General features: G+C 56.3%; 1 protein-coding gene across 2 annotated transcripts in view; it reads left to right on the forward strand.

Moving 5' to 3' along the window:
- The window catches only part of WNT4 (Wnt family member 4), a 30,927-nt gene extending 17,653 nt beyond the window's left edge, over positions 1-13,274 (forward strand). Inside the window, exons 3-5 of one of the 2 annotated variants that reach the window (XM_047871295.1) lie at positions 7,288-7,419; positions 7,513-7,655; positions 8,293-13,274. In XM_047871295.1, coding sequence (XP_047727251.1) covers positions 7,288-7,419; positions 7,513-7,655; positions 8,293-8,760 — 743 coding nt within the window. In that variant the 3' untranslated portion in view covers positions 8,761-13,274. The remainder of the gene's footprint in view (positions 1-7,287; positions 7,420-7,512; positions 7,656-8,292) is intronic. The other variant, XM_047871297.1, reaches the window with a different exon arrangement.
- The last annotated feature ends 4,039 nt before the right edge of the window (positions 13,275-17,313 follow it).

The raw sequence follows: 17,313 nt of genomic DNA on the forward strand, positions 1-17,313 counted from the left end.
GGCTCGAACTCACCAACCTCATGACCTGATCCGGTATCGAAAGTCAGACGCTCAGCCAACTAAGCCACCCGGGCACCCCTGTATTTTTTTCGTTTTGATCTAATTTCAAACCTACAGGCAAGTTACAAAACATTGTTTTCATCTCCAGGTGATGGATTTATTCAGTCAGCTAGTTTTCTTTTCTTATTGAGGTATAACTGACATACAACATTATATTCATTTCAGGTGTACAACATAATGACTCCACATGTGTATATATTATGAAATGATCACCCCAGTAGGTCTGATTAGCACTCATCACCACACATAGGTCCACCTTCCTTTTCTTATGAGAATTTTTAAGATCCACTCTCTTAGCAACTTTCAAATATGCAACACAGTATTCTTAACCACAGTCACCATGCTGTACATTACATCCTCGTGCCTTACTTATTTTGTAACTGGAGGTTTGTACCTTTTGATCCCCTTCACCCATTTCACTTACTTCCCCACCCCCTACCCCACCTTTGGCAACCAACCAATCTGTTCCCTGTATGTACGAGCTTGGTTTTTCCTATGAGGAATTCCCATAATGCTCTTTACCTAGATTCAGCAACTGTTTACATTTTAACCCATCTGCCTTATCAATTTCTCTATCTCAAATCTCTCTCTCACTCTCCCTTAACACAGACATACAGACACACACATATGCACACGTCTAAACCATCTGTGTTCACACAGCTTTCATTACACCTTTACACATTACACATTACTACACTGTAATGCCTGTTCCCTCACCCCACCCCACCACTTTCCTAAACCTTGAACTGTTCTGGGGCGAGGTGATGTCTCCTTTACCTGTTTCCTTTACCTGTCTCCTTTACCTCTTCCATGCCTGGAAGAGCCTGGCATGGAGGACACAGTCAATGGATGTCATCCAATGACAGAAAGCAAGTCGGGGCAAGGACACAAAAGGGCAAAGAAAGGGAGGCATGGGTTCGGTGCTGGCCTGAAGCCAGTGAAGAACCCCATGGAAAAGTGCCTTCCTCGCCTGTGTTTGCAGCAGGAACCAAGGGAGGGCTCATCCCTGGCTCAGCAAGTTTGGGGAAACACTGGGAATCCTACTGGGAATGCTGAAATCTGCTCCAGACTAAAGTCTGAGTGGCTTGGCTGAGCGTCCAACCCCCTCGAGGCAGAGTCAAGGCACCCACACACCAGGCAGACATCAGGGGCATCTGGAGGAGTCTGATCTCTTCCTATTCATCCATATCCTCACTCTTATATTTCTCATGTTCTTCCCTGGTAAGAGTCCTCTTGGAAAAGTCTTAATTTGTCTCCACTGCACAAGAGGAGGCACCTGCAGGGGAAGCATGGGCAGGCGTGACCTTGGAGGAGTGGCATCACTCCGAGTGGCACCTGTCAGTGAGACCAGCATGTGTGCTTACCTTATAGGGCCCCTCACGAAGGTCCCGTGACACAGGGGGTGGCAGCCCTGAGTGTCCACCCCTCGTCAAGAAAAGCCATCCTCATCACCAGCTGCTGTCACTGGGGACAGCTACAACAGCAGCAGCCAGTCTGGGCAGGCCTCTTTGGTGGCCACCAGCTTTTGGGGTGATGGCAAGGGTGAGCTTGATTTGGTGCCCACATTCATCAGCTGCCTGGCTGGGGTCATGGCCTCAGACATGGCGGAGGCCCAGGAGCCAAGCCATACTTGGAGAAGAAAAGGAAACCCTTTGCTGACGGCCACCTGTGTGCCATCTTGCCTCAGATCGCCCTCATGACAACTCTTGAATGTGTGGCGTGCCCTTACTCTACTGCCAAGAAGGGAGGTCCAGCAAGCAGAGGGTGGTGACACACCCCCAGCTCTGGGACCTGCCAACTCTTGGCCCTGAGATCTCAGGCAGGGTCTGTTCCCTCTCCTAGCCTCATAAAGTGGGGACAGTGTCAGGACCAACCTCCTGGGATTTCCATCAGGATTCAGAGATGATGCCTCTGAAGGGCTGGATGGCACTCGAGCCCCACAGGCAGACATTGCTGAGGTCTCGCAGCCTCCAACTCTACACCCCAGCACCCCACCACCTCCACCCTGCTCCTGGCCTACTGAGGCGAGATGGGTGGTAAAATAATGGTGAACAATGAGGACCGTGTAAGTGAGGGCCAAACTGTGTGCTCCGGGCTAAAAATCCACCAGAAACCTGGGGAAATTAGCATCCGGGATGGCCGGGAACGAGGGCAGGAGGCAGTTCTTGGCCGAGGAGGCATTACGGCCAGGTGTGGGATGGCCTCTGTACGTTTTAGTCACTGCTTTGTCCCAGAGTCTAGAGTCTACGCACATGGTAGGCCACTGATAAATATGTGCTGAATGGACAAAAACGGTTTGAGGACAGGAGGGAAAGCCACAGAGTCTGGCCAGGGTTCAAGGTCGCCATGAACAGGATACACTGGAGTCTCAGAGCAGGCTGGCCCAAGCATGGCAGGGAGAGGTGGACAAAGCAATGCAAACTCCTCTTCTCCTCTTCCCTCCTTCTGTGGGCAATGCCGTGCCTCTGCCTGCCTCCCCGCATCTCATTCTGTGACCTTGACCAAGGGAGAGGGGACTCAATGAGCCTTGAGGCCCTCCAGCCTCTGGCTGCCATGGTTGCGAGGCGATGGGGTGCACTGGCCGAAGCAAAGTGAAGACTCAAACCCAGGCCCACCTTCCCAACCTCTGCGTGTCTAACATCATCCAGACACCTTACTGACTGTAACATCAGACTAGAGTTAAGAAGTAAACACTTTTCAGTCCTAGGCTGTGACTTACCAAAACCTGTCTTCTCACCTTGATCCTCCATACTGGCATTGTGCTGGGCCCAGGGAAGGTGAGAACATGCCTTCTTTCTGGGTGACCTCCAGGCCAGCCTTTAGGTGCCATCAGATTAAGTTATGGGGGGGGGGGGTTCCCAGAGACATTCCGCCACTGGGAGTTCCTTAAGGACAAATCTACCTCGTTTTCCCTGGAGTGTAGCATAGGACCGGGCTTGCAGTGGATGATCAATAAATGTTTGGTGAGGGAGCAAGCAAGGGAGGAAGTGTCTCTGCCCTAAGGAAGCTTTTAGCCCGATGGCAAACACACAGTTGACTGCCTGGCCTTCAGGGTGTAAGCGTCCTAATGATCCCTGCTCACAAATGAATAAAATGGCATTAATCACGACAATAATCACAAAATATGTCTCAAGTGCCCATTATGTGCCAGGGACTAGACTAAGCATGTTCTGTATTTTACCTCATTAGGTTCCCATAACCACCCGTTGAGGTCAGTGCTTTCATCAGCCCCCGTTCTATGGACAAGAAAATTGAAATCACACATCTAGGAAGTAGCAGGGCAAGGAACAGATCTTAGTCCTGCTGCCTGAGCATCCAGACTCTCCCAATACTCATCCCTGTCTCCAAGGGCTGCTCTGTGCACCACCCTGTGCTGGGTGCTAGGGGGCAAAGGAGAAGTATGGGGACAGCCTGGCCAGGCAAACAAGCAACACACTTAGATGATAAAACCACCTGCAGCCTGATTCTGATCCTGGGGACAGGCAGGCCAGTGAGAGCACCAGGAGCCCTGGGAGGTCCAAGACAGAGGGCAGGAAATGTGGGAGAAGTGTGGGGTCTGGCCTGTCTGGGCAGCACTATCTCGCCCTTGTTAGAGTTGGGATAATGAGGCTCAGAGAGGACAGTCATGCCGCTAGTAAGAGTCTTAATTTACTCTTTCCTCTGTGCTACATCATCTCTTAAATCCAAAGAGGCTTCCTACAGGTGGTTTCAAGAAAAGGTGAGCTTTTGTAGCTAAGAGAACAAAGGAAACTGGGAGGGCAGGCTGGGGGCAGGGAAGGGGAGAGCACAGGGCAGTGTCTTTCTCAAAGACCAGGGCCTGTCCTGCCCCACCTCCCAGGACTCCCTCCCTGGGTCTGCTTTGGAAACACGTGAGTTATGCTCAAATGGCCCTCCCACCAGGACCCCAGCCTGGTGCCCAGGGGACCACTATGTCCATGGCTTCTTTTAAGCCCAACTCGGCATCCACGGCTTCTTCTCCAAACACTTCTTCCTACTCGAATGTCCTTCCTTCCCACATCGGGGCAGGGGGGGCGGGGGGCATCGCACGTGACATGCTCAGAAGGGTACGGGCTTTGACTCACCCAGGCTTCGGTTCTGGTTCCCGCTGAGCCGCTGACCGGCTGAGGGACCTGGACCCCAGGGCCTCACTCCTTCCTCCAGAACAGAGCTGGAGAGAGCTGGGTGCCCCATTTGTCGTGAGCCATAGACAGCACTTGGAAAGGCCCTGGCGCTTAGTAGGCCCTCAGAAAGGGGAGCTATTACTGGGTCCACAGGACCCTTCTGAATTCCCAACCCCAGGCAGCCCTGGCACCTTGAAAAGATGCCACTGAGGTGGGACCCAGCAGAGCCACTTCCGCTCCACACGCTGGAGCCCGGGAAGGAGGAAGAAAGGAGCTGGGTGTGGGGTGCGGCAAATGGCTTCATGGAAGGCCAAGCAGGTTGCAGGGCAGCTACTGGCACCGAGGGGTCTGCCTTACCACCAGCTCTGATGTCCCAGGAGGACAAAGCCAGATCTGTCTCCCTGCTGCAGCTGGAACAGGCAACCCTCCCCTCCCCACCCCCCACCCCCCGACCAGGGGGCAGCTATCTTCTGTGACATGTGGGGATCTCCCTCTGCTAGGCTTGCAGGAACGCCACAGTCCCTTTCTGTCACGGCAGTCTCTGCCAGGTGCCCCGCTAGTGAGCAAGGCTCCAGCCTGGACACCCAGGCAGAGGAGAGGAGCAAGGAGGGGCCGCAGCCCTGGAGTCAAAGGGCTGGGACCCAGAGCCAGTTAAAAAAGGCTGCTGGAGCCACTGCTATGGGCCTTAGGGGCATGGTGGCTTGGCCACATTCTCCAGGCCTTCTGGGGCCTCCGGTGTGGAGCACAGGCCAACTGCTCACCATCTCCCAGTAAGGAGCCCACAAATGGGACTGAACTTGTCCTACAGAACTTAAGATTTAGGGCAGACCTAAGAAAGCCCATCCTGGCTTCACACACAGGAGGTAGGAAGCAATCCACTGCAGGTGTATTCTTGCAGGCTCTGGGCTCCACGAGGACAATGTCAAGGTTGAAAGCTCTGCAGCCAAACTTCCTGAGTTCACATTCTAGTTCTGCCACTTCCTGACTGGGTATTGTTGGTCAAGTTGCTTCACTACTCGGTGCCTCAGCTTCTTCGTCTATAAAAAGAGGATGAAAAGTCTCCTCTCCATAGGGTTGGGGTGAAGAGTATATAAATTATGTGAAGTGCTTAGTCAGTGCCCAGCACAGAGGGAGCTCTCTATAAGCTTTAGCTCTTATGATTTTCCCTCCACGATCTCTTCCTTCAGGCCCACTCCCAAGCTGAGAAAACCAGAGGGTCCTGTACCCAAGGCTGGGGCAAGGGGGATCTGGAGTCCCGGTAGATGGATGTTGGTTTGGGGAATGAGGCAGAGGTCTCCCTGAACAAACTGACAGGGAACCTTGCACACCAGGGCTACCACCACTCAGGGGAGGAGAGGAGCCCAGATATCCAGGGAGGACCAGGGGCTGCCCGAGAGTCCGGAGAAGCAGGAGTAAGGACCAAGCCCAGCCGAGCGCTGGGGCCACCTTACCAGTCCCATTGGCCCTATCTCCCGCTTTCCCTTCCCCCTTGGTCTTTGGGGCGAAGATCTGTGCTGGTTCAGGCCTGGAAATACCAGAAATACCAGAAACTAAAGTCGTCCCTCTTTGGGCGGCCACAGCACAAAACCAACCAACATGATCCTGTTATTAGCCTCGATTAACTTGGAGAGGATTCCACCTCAGGCCGTCGAGGTCCCGTGGCTCCGGCCAAGGCCTCCGATGCTGGCCCAGAATGGCCAAGCCAGGACAGAGGGTGGGCAGTGGAGAAGTGGGTGGTGGGCGGTACCCCCAGTTCAAGGGCGGAACACAGAACAGGTTGTCCGGAGCCACCGGGGCCTGAGCCGCCCCCCACCCCAGCGCTCGGCTTCTGCTGCCTGTCCACAGACGTGGGCACAGAGGAGGTGATTGTTTCCATCTGACCACAGCAACTGCTCCCGGGGGCAGCCAAGAGCACAGGCCTGGGTGTCACGGTGGTAATTGCCAACCACGGGGCCAAAACCTGCCCCCTCCACTCCTGCGGACACAGACACTCCAGCAAGAGACAGAAGGACAGTCACGGGCACACAGAGGCCCTCACAGAACCCAGAAGAGGAGCAGGGCCTGTCTGGTCACACACCCAGCGAGCCACGTGCACGTGCACTACACGCACCACCAGCACCACCCACAGGCCCAGAAAGAGGCTCCGCAGCAGCTACACCCTGAGGCACAGTTCCTAGGAGGATAAAAACACCCATTCAGGCAGGGGACGAGGACAGGCACCAAGACAGGACTGCTAAGAAGTCAGGGGGCAGAAGGGGAAGAACAGGCAGCAGAGGCAGACGGACCTGTGTTTGAGTCCTGGTTCTGTCACCTCCTTGCTGGGTGACTGGGAACAAATCGCTTCCTCTCCCCAAAGCCGCACTTTACCATCTGTGAAATGGGCACAAATATGGCTCCCCAGTAGCAGGGGGCATCCTCTCCTCAGCACTGGTCCTGGTAAACAGTAGGGACTGTCACTATTACGATTTACTGTCACAGGGGTGGAAGGAAGCAAAACAGCCTCAGCAGAAAGGGCTGGGGCGGGTTGATAGTGCAGGGGGACCCCCCTCGGGGCACGGGGGGCAGCTGGAGGGTAGGCACGAATAGAATGCAGGTTTTAAAAGAAGCCAGGCCTGGGCTGGTGGTCCGGCTCTGCTGTTTCAGGGCCCTGGCAGTCTCGGTAAGTCGGCTCCGCTCTGTGCACCTGTCCTGTCTCCCCTGATGATGTTAACCACGCGCCCTGGAGAGAGGCTGTGACCACGGTGTCCTCAGTCCAGTCGGGGCACTGCGGCTGGACTGTCTGCCTGCTCAGCCATGTGTTGTGTGACCCGGGACGAGGTGGCTGATCCGTCCGTAGACTCCTTACCTCACGGGTGCTGTGCACACGAGCCGATCGGCACACGTGCAACGGCGAGCAGCACCTGGGACGCAGCAAGCGCAGTCGGTGGCTGGTCCGGGCAGAACACACACACACACACACACACACACACACACACACACACACACACGGCCGGGGTACCTCCTAGCCGTCAGGCAGGCCTGCCTCCCCGGTACCACTCCCCACGAGAAAGGAAGGAGCCGGGCGGAGCCCCAGGACCCAGCCCTGCCCTCCCTCTGCCTCCCACAGGGACCCGGGAGGCGGCCTTCGTGTACGCCATCTCTTCAGCAGGTGTGGCCTTCGCGGTGACGCGGGCATGCAGCAGCGGGGAGTTGGAAAAGTGTGGCTGTGACCGGACGGTACATGGAGTCAGCCCGCAGGGTAAGTGTGGGAGGTGGGGTGGGGCGGGAGGGGAGGGGGAAGAGGGGCGGCCCTGCCCTCACTCACCACGGCCACTGTGCACCCCCTGCACAGGCTTCCAGTGGTCGGGATGCTCGGACAACATCGCCTATGGCGTGGCCTTCTCCCAGTCCTTCGTGGACGTGCGGGAGAGAAGCAAGGGGGCCTCATCCAGCCGCGCCCTCATGAACCTCCACAACAACGAGGCTGGCAGGAAGGTAGGGTGGCACTTCTCCTGCCACTACCACCACCAGGGCGGGGGCGGGGGCGGGCTGGGCAGGGCGCCTGGAACACTCTCCCACCCTCGCGCCACTCGGGAACATTTGCGTAGGCTCCCACCAGCACTTGCGTGGGCCAGAGGGGTAGGGGCGGTGGGTGGGGGAGCAGACAGGTGAGCAGGTGTCACAGAAGCACGTACGACACACACACACCCCCTTAATAAGCAGCAGAGCCAGGATCTGAACCTCGTGTCGATGCACAGTTCGTGTGCGTTAACTAGGATACTGGCTGCCTGCTCCTGCTCCTGCTCGAGGTTCCCCTGCAGACTCAACGCACCTCTCCCGTCCTGCCCCCCATCGTGTCCCTCACCACGCAGTTCCAGAACGATGCCCTTCAGGAGGTTTCTCCTCTGTCACTGCAAGTGCCCCAAGGGCAGGGACAAGGTCTCCCACCGTCCCCAACACAGCCCACCAGCCCACCCTGGCAGACGGCGGGTGGTGCTCACTCCGGAAGCAGGAAGCAGGACGCCCGTGCTCCCGTCCCCCGTCCCCGGCCCCGCCCCGGGTCCCAGGCCCCGCCCCAGCCTCCCCGCCGGCCGTCTCCTGATGGCCCCTCTCCCCTCCCCGCCCCCTGCAGGCTATCCTGACACACATGCGGGTGGAGTGCAAGTGCCACGGGGTGTCGGGCTCCTGTGAGGTAAAGACGTGCTGGCGAGCCGTGCCGCCCTTCCGCCAGGTGGGCCACGCACTCAAAGAGAAGTTCGACGGCGCCACCGAGGTGGAGCCACGCCGCGTGGGCTCCTCCAGGGCGCTGGTGCCGCGCAACGCACAGTTCAAGCCGCACACGGATGAGGACCTGGTGTATTTGGAGCCCAGCCCGGACTTCTGCGAGCAGGACGTGCGCAGCGGCGTGCTGGGCACGAGGGGCCGCACGTGCAACAAGACGTCCAAGGCCATCGACGGCTGCGAGCTGCTGTGCTGCGGCCGGGGCTTCCACACGGCCCAGGTGGAGCTGGCCGAGCGCTGCAGCTGCAAATTCCACTGGTGCTGCTTCGTCAAGTGCCGGCAGTGCCAGCGGCTGGTGGAGCTGCACACGTGCCGGTGACAGGCAGTGTCAGCCCCGCGCCAGCAACCAGCTCGCGGCCCGAGGGAGGCCGGTAATTTAAACAGCGCCCCCGCACCTACCCCAAGGGATACTGGCTGTACTTTTTGTTTTGGTTTGGTTTTTGGGTCCTCCTGTTATTTATTGCTGAAACCAGGCGGGCGGCCCCAAGGGCACCAGCCAGGGCCTCCTCGAAGCCTGGGCCTTTGTGGCCGCCACTGACCAAAGGGATCTCGCTCGTGCCTCTGGCTGTCCACATGTGGCCACTGCTGACCACTCAGTTGTTAACTGCATCTGTTTTTCTACTCACAGACTTCAGCTGGGTAACGAGGAGCGTTGGTCACATGCCTACTGACCCTGCCATGTAGGGAAGGAGGCGGCCCTATGGCAGGGGGAAATCAGTGCCATCTCGAGGGAAGCTGCACCCCTGCACGTACACACCGGCCCCTGGCAGCTTCAGCCTGGTCTCCCAGGCCCCTGGAAAGGGAACGGGCAGATACCAGCTCAAGGGCAAAGGGTTCGTTTGGCCCTCCACGGGCGGCCGGAGGTTCAGTCTCTGTGGGACCTTCCAGGCAGGAAGAGCAGGCGAGACAAGGGCAAGAGAAGGTGCTAGTCCTACCCTGGAGCCCAGCCCACCCAGCCTCCCCAGTCAAAGCCGCCACTCCCTGGTCACTCCCAGACAGGAGCACCAGCTGCCATCTTGGACCAGAGGTCCCAGCCAGGCCTTTGCAGCGACACCTCTAGACGTGTCTCCTCACAGTGCCACTCGTCTGTGAGACGAAGAATGGACATCACACATGCAGAGGAACCCGGCCAGTGGAAAAGCCCTGTCCCACCCATTATTTCACTCACTGAACCGAATTTACTGAGCAAATACCATGGTCTGAGCCCTGTACTGGGCCATCCCATAGGACGATCACAACAGTCCCGGGAGGTGCACAAGACAGAGATGCTTGTGCCCATTTTACAGCAGACGGGGCACTGCTCGGCCAGGTCCCAGAGCACGCTAATCAGAAGCACAGCCAGAAGAGCCCTCCAGACAAGGTTCCTCCTGGGCGCCCTACCCAAAGGCCCAGGAACTGGAGGTCTCCTTGGGGAGGAAGTGGGGCCAGGAAGTAGCAGAAGCCACAGACCACAGGCTAGACAAGCAGCCACATGGCTCCAGGGCGCAGAAGATGGACAGCTAGAAGGCTGGCGAAGTGAGGTGTCCGCAGCTGAGGCGACCCTGCCCCCAGGTACCCTGGGCACTGAAGAAGAGCCCCCCAGAGAAATCACCAGCAGCCTGGGCCTGGCCCTGCACCCCAGCCAAACCAGCAGGAGCACAGCCCAAACTTCTGTGACCAGGACATGCACACAGCAAGACTCCGCCTGACCCCACTGCTGCTTCTCAGGTGGGCTCCCAACCACCATAGGAGCTCGCTGTCAGCTCAGTCTCCAAATTGCCCCCTTAATGGGGCCCCAGGCTCCTGGTTCGAGATCTCGAGCTCTGGGATCCCCAGCTGGAGATTCTCAGACCCCAAGCTCTTGGTTCCAGGGCTCCATGTCTGAATTCAAAGTCCCAGATTGAGAATATGGGTTCCGGCCTGTAGAAGCTCTCTTCCAGGCCTTGTGGTTTGTGCCTCCTGGTGCTGGCTTCCTCACGAAGAAAGGGTCAACACCCTTGGCCCCAAGCCAAACTCTCTGCTCAACGTCCATCCAAGAAGGCCAAAACCAAGTGAGATGCTGCAGCCACACTGGAATGAGGGGTAATCTTGGGGCCGGCAGGCTCTGATGTGGATGAAAGCTGAGCCCACTAAGTGTCCCCACAGCGGCCCAGCTGGACTCACTGCTCCTCTGGCAGGCTCTGTTCAGCTGTCTGCTCAGTGCCAGGGAAAATGCTATCCCTCACTGGCAGAGGCCAGACCCAGACAAAGAAAGCATGGGAGACCCCTCCCCCTCCAGAGACAGGGCAGAGCCACTCTCCCCCACCCCCAAATCCTGTCCTCAGAGCCAGAGGACTGGAAGGTCCAGGCTGGATGCTGGTATTATGGATACTGCCCCAGGAAAAAAATGAGAGGGTCTGTGTCCGCTCACAGGCTTCACCTTTCCACCTGCCTGGGGGCTCTCTCAAAGCTGACCACCCTGGGGTTCTGAAGGGTATGGCCTCTGTAAAGCAGACTAGAATCTAGGAGCCTCTGCCCAGTCCTACCATCACCAGCACCCCAAGGCCAAAGGGACCCACAGCTACATGAAAATGGAGCTTCCTTGGAAACCCCCAGCTCCCAACTGTCCCAAATAAAGAGGAGGAACCGGCCCATGCCTTACGTAGCCCACCCACTCTGGAAGCTGGCCAGAGGTTCCAAGTCCTGCCCGAAACTCTCTCCATTAGTCTCCACAAGGCAAAGGTGATGTCCTCTGAGGCCAAGGGCTAGATAAGCCCCAGCTCTGGATGCTGCTACCCCTCTGCTGCCCATACCCCATCCTCTAATTTTTATACTAGGCCCCTTGCCATTGTGACACCCCCATGAAATAGTCTGATGCACGATAAAATGATTATTTCTTTATCTTGTAATTGTGAAAGTGACTTCTTTTGTAGAAAAGGGAGGAGAGAGACGTGGGGAAGGACACTGAAAAACACAGACAACTACTTAACGAATTCTAGATATGAGGACCCTCCTGGCCCTCTTTCCGTCTGAACTACTGGTTTGATGGCCACACAGAAAAAGCCCACCTGCATGCTGTCTGGAATCCCCCTTTAACACATGAGGCTATACCTGCATTTCATCGAGCCACAATCAGCTATTTAAGCCTTGGCCTGAGCCAAGGCCTCAGAACCCTTCTTGAGAGTTGATATAGAGGATAAACAAATACAATGACAGAGGAGGGTCTGGTGAAGTGGGTGCCAACTGAGAAGGTAAAGACCAAATCGAAAGGAACTTAGTTCCTGCCAGGGATCCAAGGCCTGTGGCTATGAGTCCACTCCAGAATTGGAGCCTGGTCAGGATGAGAACTCTGGATGGAAAACTGCATGTAACTCAAGCCAGAGCTGATGGGAAGACCCAAGGTGGCTTCTCAGGAACCTCAGCCTAGTGAAGTGCTTACCAAGGGAGACATGCCCTGTTGTCCCCCCAGTCCCCGCCCCCTGCAGCAAATTCACACCAGCCTGGAAGCAGTTAGGCTGCTATGTGCTTGGCTTTCCAAAAGTTTAGTGGGGTATAGAATGGTTGAAGCAAGTGCTTTTAAGACAGCAGAGGTGCACGCAGATTAGTGAAGAACTGGGGAAGGGGACAATGGAGGGAGAGAAGGGTCTGGAGGATGGGTGGAGAGAAAAGGACACCTCATCCTTAAATCAGGGCCAAGCAAGAGTGGGAAACTGGTGACACAGAGGGTCAAAGACGGCTGAACAAAGAGGTGATGGTCTCCATACCCAACCATCTCCTAGAACTGGGAAAAGGACCCAGGTTTTACAATCGAACGTTAGACTCCAGTGCTGCCACTTTTTCACCGTATGGAAAATTGGGTAACGCATCATCCCTCTCTGGGACTCATTTTCTTCCTCTGATATTAATAGGGGGCTATTCCCCTTGCTCCAACTTCAAGTGGGGCTAAATAGTAATAGAACCTATTTCTTGGGGATGTTGAATAAAATACGTAAAGCTCAACAAATGGCAGCTACTGTTATGAATGTTTCTTTTCCCTTTTCAGGAATGTAGGAGGCAGTGAAGGTGGCTCTAAAATTGAGGCCAGAAGAAGGATGAAACAAGGAAGAAATCAGAGAGAGTTAGGAGCTAAAGACAGGTGATCCTACTTTGGCCCCATCCCCCAAATCAGACACCGACAGATGCCTCAGGACAGAAATCCCCAGGTCCTCAGAGACAAGAGAACCCAGGGGTGAGGATACCCAGGCAGCAGCAAGCAAGGCAATGGCAAAGCTGCCCCTAGGCACCAGCAGGAGAGGCTGAACCCAGGTCTCAATGTGGCTGAGAAGCAGGGCTAGGACAGGAAACAGGGGCCAAGGAGTGGAGGAAGGAGCTCCAGGGCTGTAGGAAGCACATGTAGTGGGGCCCAGGGGCTCTGCCTATGAGGATGGAAGGCTTTCAGGACTCCGAGGCAAGGTCAGCTCATGGAAAGAGCCTGTGTCCAGATCCATTCTTGACAGCTGTCCTCACGAGTCAGGCCTGAAGGTCTCTGAGAAAGGCTGTGAGGCTGTGATAAAGCGGACGTCCTTCTCAGCCCCTGCTTGACAGCCAGTGGCCCAAGAGACATCTGGGGAGACCAGAGGCAGAGTTTGAGGTCTTGGGCCAAGAAAGGGGCAAGAACACAGGCAGGCAGAGGGGTAGAAAGTACAGCGTTCCGGGCAACTGAGAGGGGCTGAGAAAGACTGAGAAAGACAGTAAGGAAAAAGCAGAAAGTTGGGAAGACTGGCACACAGGAACAGAGAGGGAAACACACAAGGAGAGAGAGAGGACAGTGCTGAGGGACCAGAGGGCATCTGGGCAGAGGAGCCCAGCAGCTTCCTGGCTAAAGGAGAAAGTGCCGAGCTTCAGAAGGGCGTCTGACTCAAGAAAGGGGGAGGGGGTCTGAGGGGTGTGGGGGAAGGGGCGGAGCATGGCCTGCCCTGGCCCAGGCAATGACTTCATAGGCATCTCCCCCCACTCCTTCCCGAGCCGCCAGCCCTGGTGACCCCCTGCCCGTATCTCAAGGGTCTAGGCCAAGCAGGCGCTGACAGGGGAGAGAAGGGGCCCTCCTGGGCCGGGCCCCCAAGCCTGGCATAGTGCCTGCCGGGGAGGAGGGGCCTAAAGGCCCAGCCCTTGTCAGCATCCCGGCCGGCACTTCGGAGGCAATTAGCAGCCCAGCTGAGCTAATCCCCCGCCTGGCGAGGCCAACACAAACAGGCCCAGGCCGGGTGCACACTCGCCTCCCTGTTTGCTGAGGGGCCCGGTGGTCCGCCAAGAATAACACCAATAACCCGGGGCCTTCTCTAGGTTAAGAGGAGGACCAGGGCTTGCTGAAGAGCCGACAGTGCCCGACAGAGCATACTCTGGCCAGGCTCCCTGGCTGCCCCAGAAAGGCAGCCACTGTTCCCAAGCCTTGGGCCAGCCAGGAAGAGGAAGCTGGACACAAGGAGCCATATACTCTGATTCAGCCCCCACCCCCACCCCTACCCATGCCACCTGTGAGGGAGAGGGGCCAGCTCAGGCTTGCGCTGCCTTGGCCAGACTAACAACTGAAGTCCAGAGGGGCCGGGCCCTCTGATCAGGACCCAAGGACTGCAAGCTCCACGCTGGACACAGGAGCCGAGAGACAATTCAGACCCAGACCCTGCCCTCAAGGGGTCCGTGGTCTAGTGGGAGACCAGACTGCATATGACCGTGGAGCAGGGCCAGTCTCTAGTCCCGTAAGCAACACGCCCAGACTTGGGAAGGCTAGGCAAGAAGCCCCACAACCAAGAAGACAAAGGGAGATCCTGGAGAAGATGAAACTTGAGATCCAGAGACTGACAAATTGGGTGGATGGCACCAAGGGAGGCAGGAAGGATCCAGAGCAAACTCTGGCACAGGCTGGTCCTGGACCAGGAATTATTGGACGTAATTAGTCCTACCTCGCAACCGCTGGGAGAGCCCAGGCCCTAAACAAGGCCCTACTCCTGCTCCCCACTTCTTGATTCCACCTACAACAGCCTTCAGCCGGGGACCAACTCCCTTTTGAGTCAAACCCTCTATCTTCAATCTGGTTCTTCATCTACCTAAGTACCTCTGGACTCTGCAACAACCTCAAGAACTGCAGCCTCCTTGGAGTTTCCACTTGGGAAAGTGACACAGCCCCCCAGAATGAGCTGGGCTCCTCAGGATGCTGTGATCATCCATACGCGACAGTACCACATTTACTAAGCACCGACTGACTGTGGGGCCAGGCCCACACTAATCACCACCTACCTGCGTCATCCTACTTAATGATCACAAGCAAGCAAGAGCACATAGGTATTTCCTACTGGGTAAACCAGCTGAGAGGCAGTTTCACAGACAAGGTGACTGAGGCTCACAGAAAGGAAGAGACTTGCCTACAGTCAGAGCCCATGTCTTCAGACTCCGAGTCAGGATGGAGTTTGTCACCAGGCCTCTCCTCCAGTCCAACAACTGTCTCCATTTTCCCTCACCCCACTGTTGGCCTAGACCTACCTTTGACAGTCCTGGGCCAAAGGGCCTTGAGGCCACCCCTCTCCACAAAGTAGCATTAGGTCTCTGGCTGGGCTAAGTCAACTCTGTCACTCTGCTGGGGACCCATGCCTTGCTCTGTAGACAGCTTTCTCTAAGGCAGAGAGTGAGGAAGGCTGGAGTCACAGTGCTGGGGCTGACAAAGCCACAGCTGAAAACAGGAGCCCTGCCCACTGCCCACTGCCCCCTGCCCTGGCTAGTGTGGCAGAAGGTGGTATAGGTCCAGTTCCAAGCCTGCCAGAAAGGCCGTTAGGCTCTCAACCCCAGCAGGAAGGGGCTGACGGTCCATGGCCTGAACTCTCTTTGGGCTGCTCCCACACTTGGCTCTAGAACACCTAGCCTGCATCAAGGTATGGAGGAGTAGATGACTCCTTTTCCCTTTCAGTTCAACCAAAAAGGGAGTTATCTTTCAAAAAGATATTTTACTAAGAAACTGAGGAAAAGCAAGCTTATCGTAAGTCCACAGAAACAAGCAGATTCCTAGGCAGGGCTTAAAGAGCACCTAACCAGTGTCCTGCCTCTCCCTTCCTTCCTCATGAGGCCCCTTCCAGACAGCAGGACCTCGGGTCTCATTCTAACTTCACTGCTGACCACCTGTGGAATGGGAAGCAACCTAATAACCTCTAAATCCCATCAGGAAAGAGAGATGAAGACAATGACAGAGCCAGAACCAGACCCAGTCCTCATTCCACAGCCTCTATTCTGGATGCCCCCCGACCCCTACCCCGTCTTCTCAGCTGTCAGAGAGCCAACCGAAACACTGAATGGCGAAGTGCTTCGTGGACTGTAAGGGACACTAATGGTTGTCGTCAGCCAGTACCTGGCTCTTTCGTTAAGAATGACGGAAATGGGTGCTAGCGTGCGGGGGCGGCACTGTAGGTTCCCGGCCCCGTAAGGAATTTGCTGGGTCTCACTTCTCCCGGGAGTCTTTCCATCCCTCCTCCTCCCTCCTTCCAGCACCTCCTGCAGCCTGGGCCTCCTCCTCACGCCCTTCCTGGACAGCGGCCGGAGCCACCTGGGAAGCTTCAGGAACGGCCGATGGTTACCGCGGCCAGGACAGGGCGAGTTGCTGCCCCTCTGATTCATCACAGAGCTGGAATAAATCCAGAGAAGTGACCAAGAGGAGGCAAGTCTGCTGCTAAGAACTCAGACTGCTTTGGTATGGAAAGAGGGAGAGAGAGGGCAGCTCCGTCATTCATTCAAATGAAAAGGGGATAAGGGAGGGGACTTTAGACTCCTTCAAAAGAGCAGGCACAGCATTGGTGGGAGAAGCCGGAGGGCTGATGTTGCACCAATACGGAAATGAGCCTCTTCAGGCCTCTCGCTAGCTGGATGACCTCCTACGAATTAGCCCCCATGAGTGTCAGCTCACCCCCCCACCGTAGCCATTTCAAAGGCTACTGTGCAAACTGAACCATAATCGAGGCGGGTGTCCAGTAAGTAGTCCCATGTCCCAATCCCCTCACTTCTGCCCTAGGACACGCACGATCCTCCTCCCACTTCCCAGTCAGCACAGCCACGTCTGATGGCAGCACCCCGCACACCCCCCATTCCTCAACTCTCAGCAACACGGCATAGGATTCCTGGTCCCCAAGCTGCTCAGGCACCCACCTGCAACCACAGCCTTAGTGCGACAGAATGGTGAGGAGAAAAGCAGGCTACTCCCCTCCAACTTGCCTTCGAGGGTCGGAACTCCATCCAGCTGCCCCCAGCAGAGGCATCAGCTCATTAGCAGGAAAGAGGCTCTCAACCTTTAACCTACACCCCTTGCCTTTAGAGACGAAACTTACTTTGTTAATGAACTCTGACGTTGCCACGTAAATCTGGTATCTAAAATAAGCCTTTCAAATCGCACATGCCGTTTGTCCACTGGCTATTCGAATGCTTCCCCAAGGGTGTCTAGTGCTTATGGGCTCTGGAATCAAATAGCCCCAGCTCTACCGTGTCCTAGCTGTGTACCTTAGGTAAGTCGTTCAACCTGCCTCCTGGGTTAGAAACTGAGCTACTGTGAAGCTAAAGCACGAAAAGCACTTAGCACACTGCCTGTCACACCGCCGGTACGTGGCCATGAAGCTAGTACCGCTGCTGGTAACAGTAGAGAACGTTCCTGCTGCCACCCCTCGCCCGTGACCCTCAGCCCGGCCCAGCCGGTCGTTTCAGGATGGACTCCCCAGACTTCAGCTGGGCAGAGGACACCCGCCACAGGAAAATGAGCAGACCCCTCCTTCTGCAGATCTGGGCACGTTGTGCCACACACACTACCGCACACGCTCTCATATCCACCCTCTCAGACCAGGAGGTCTTTCAAGGCGGAATCTGGGTCTTCTATTTTACATGGGCAAAGCGGGGGCGGGGAGGCCGT

This window comes from Prionailurus viverrinus, chromosome C1 (assembly GCF_022837055.1).
Source record: "Prionailurus viverrinus isolate Anna chromosome C1, UM_Priviv_1.0, whole genome shotgun sequence".
Lineage (NCBI taxonomy): Eukaryota > Metazoa > Chordata > Mammalia > Carnivora > Felidae > Prionailurus > Prionailurus viverrinus.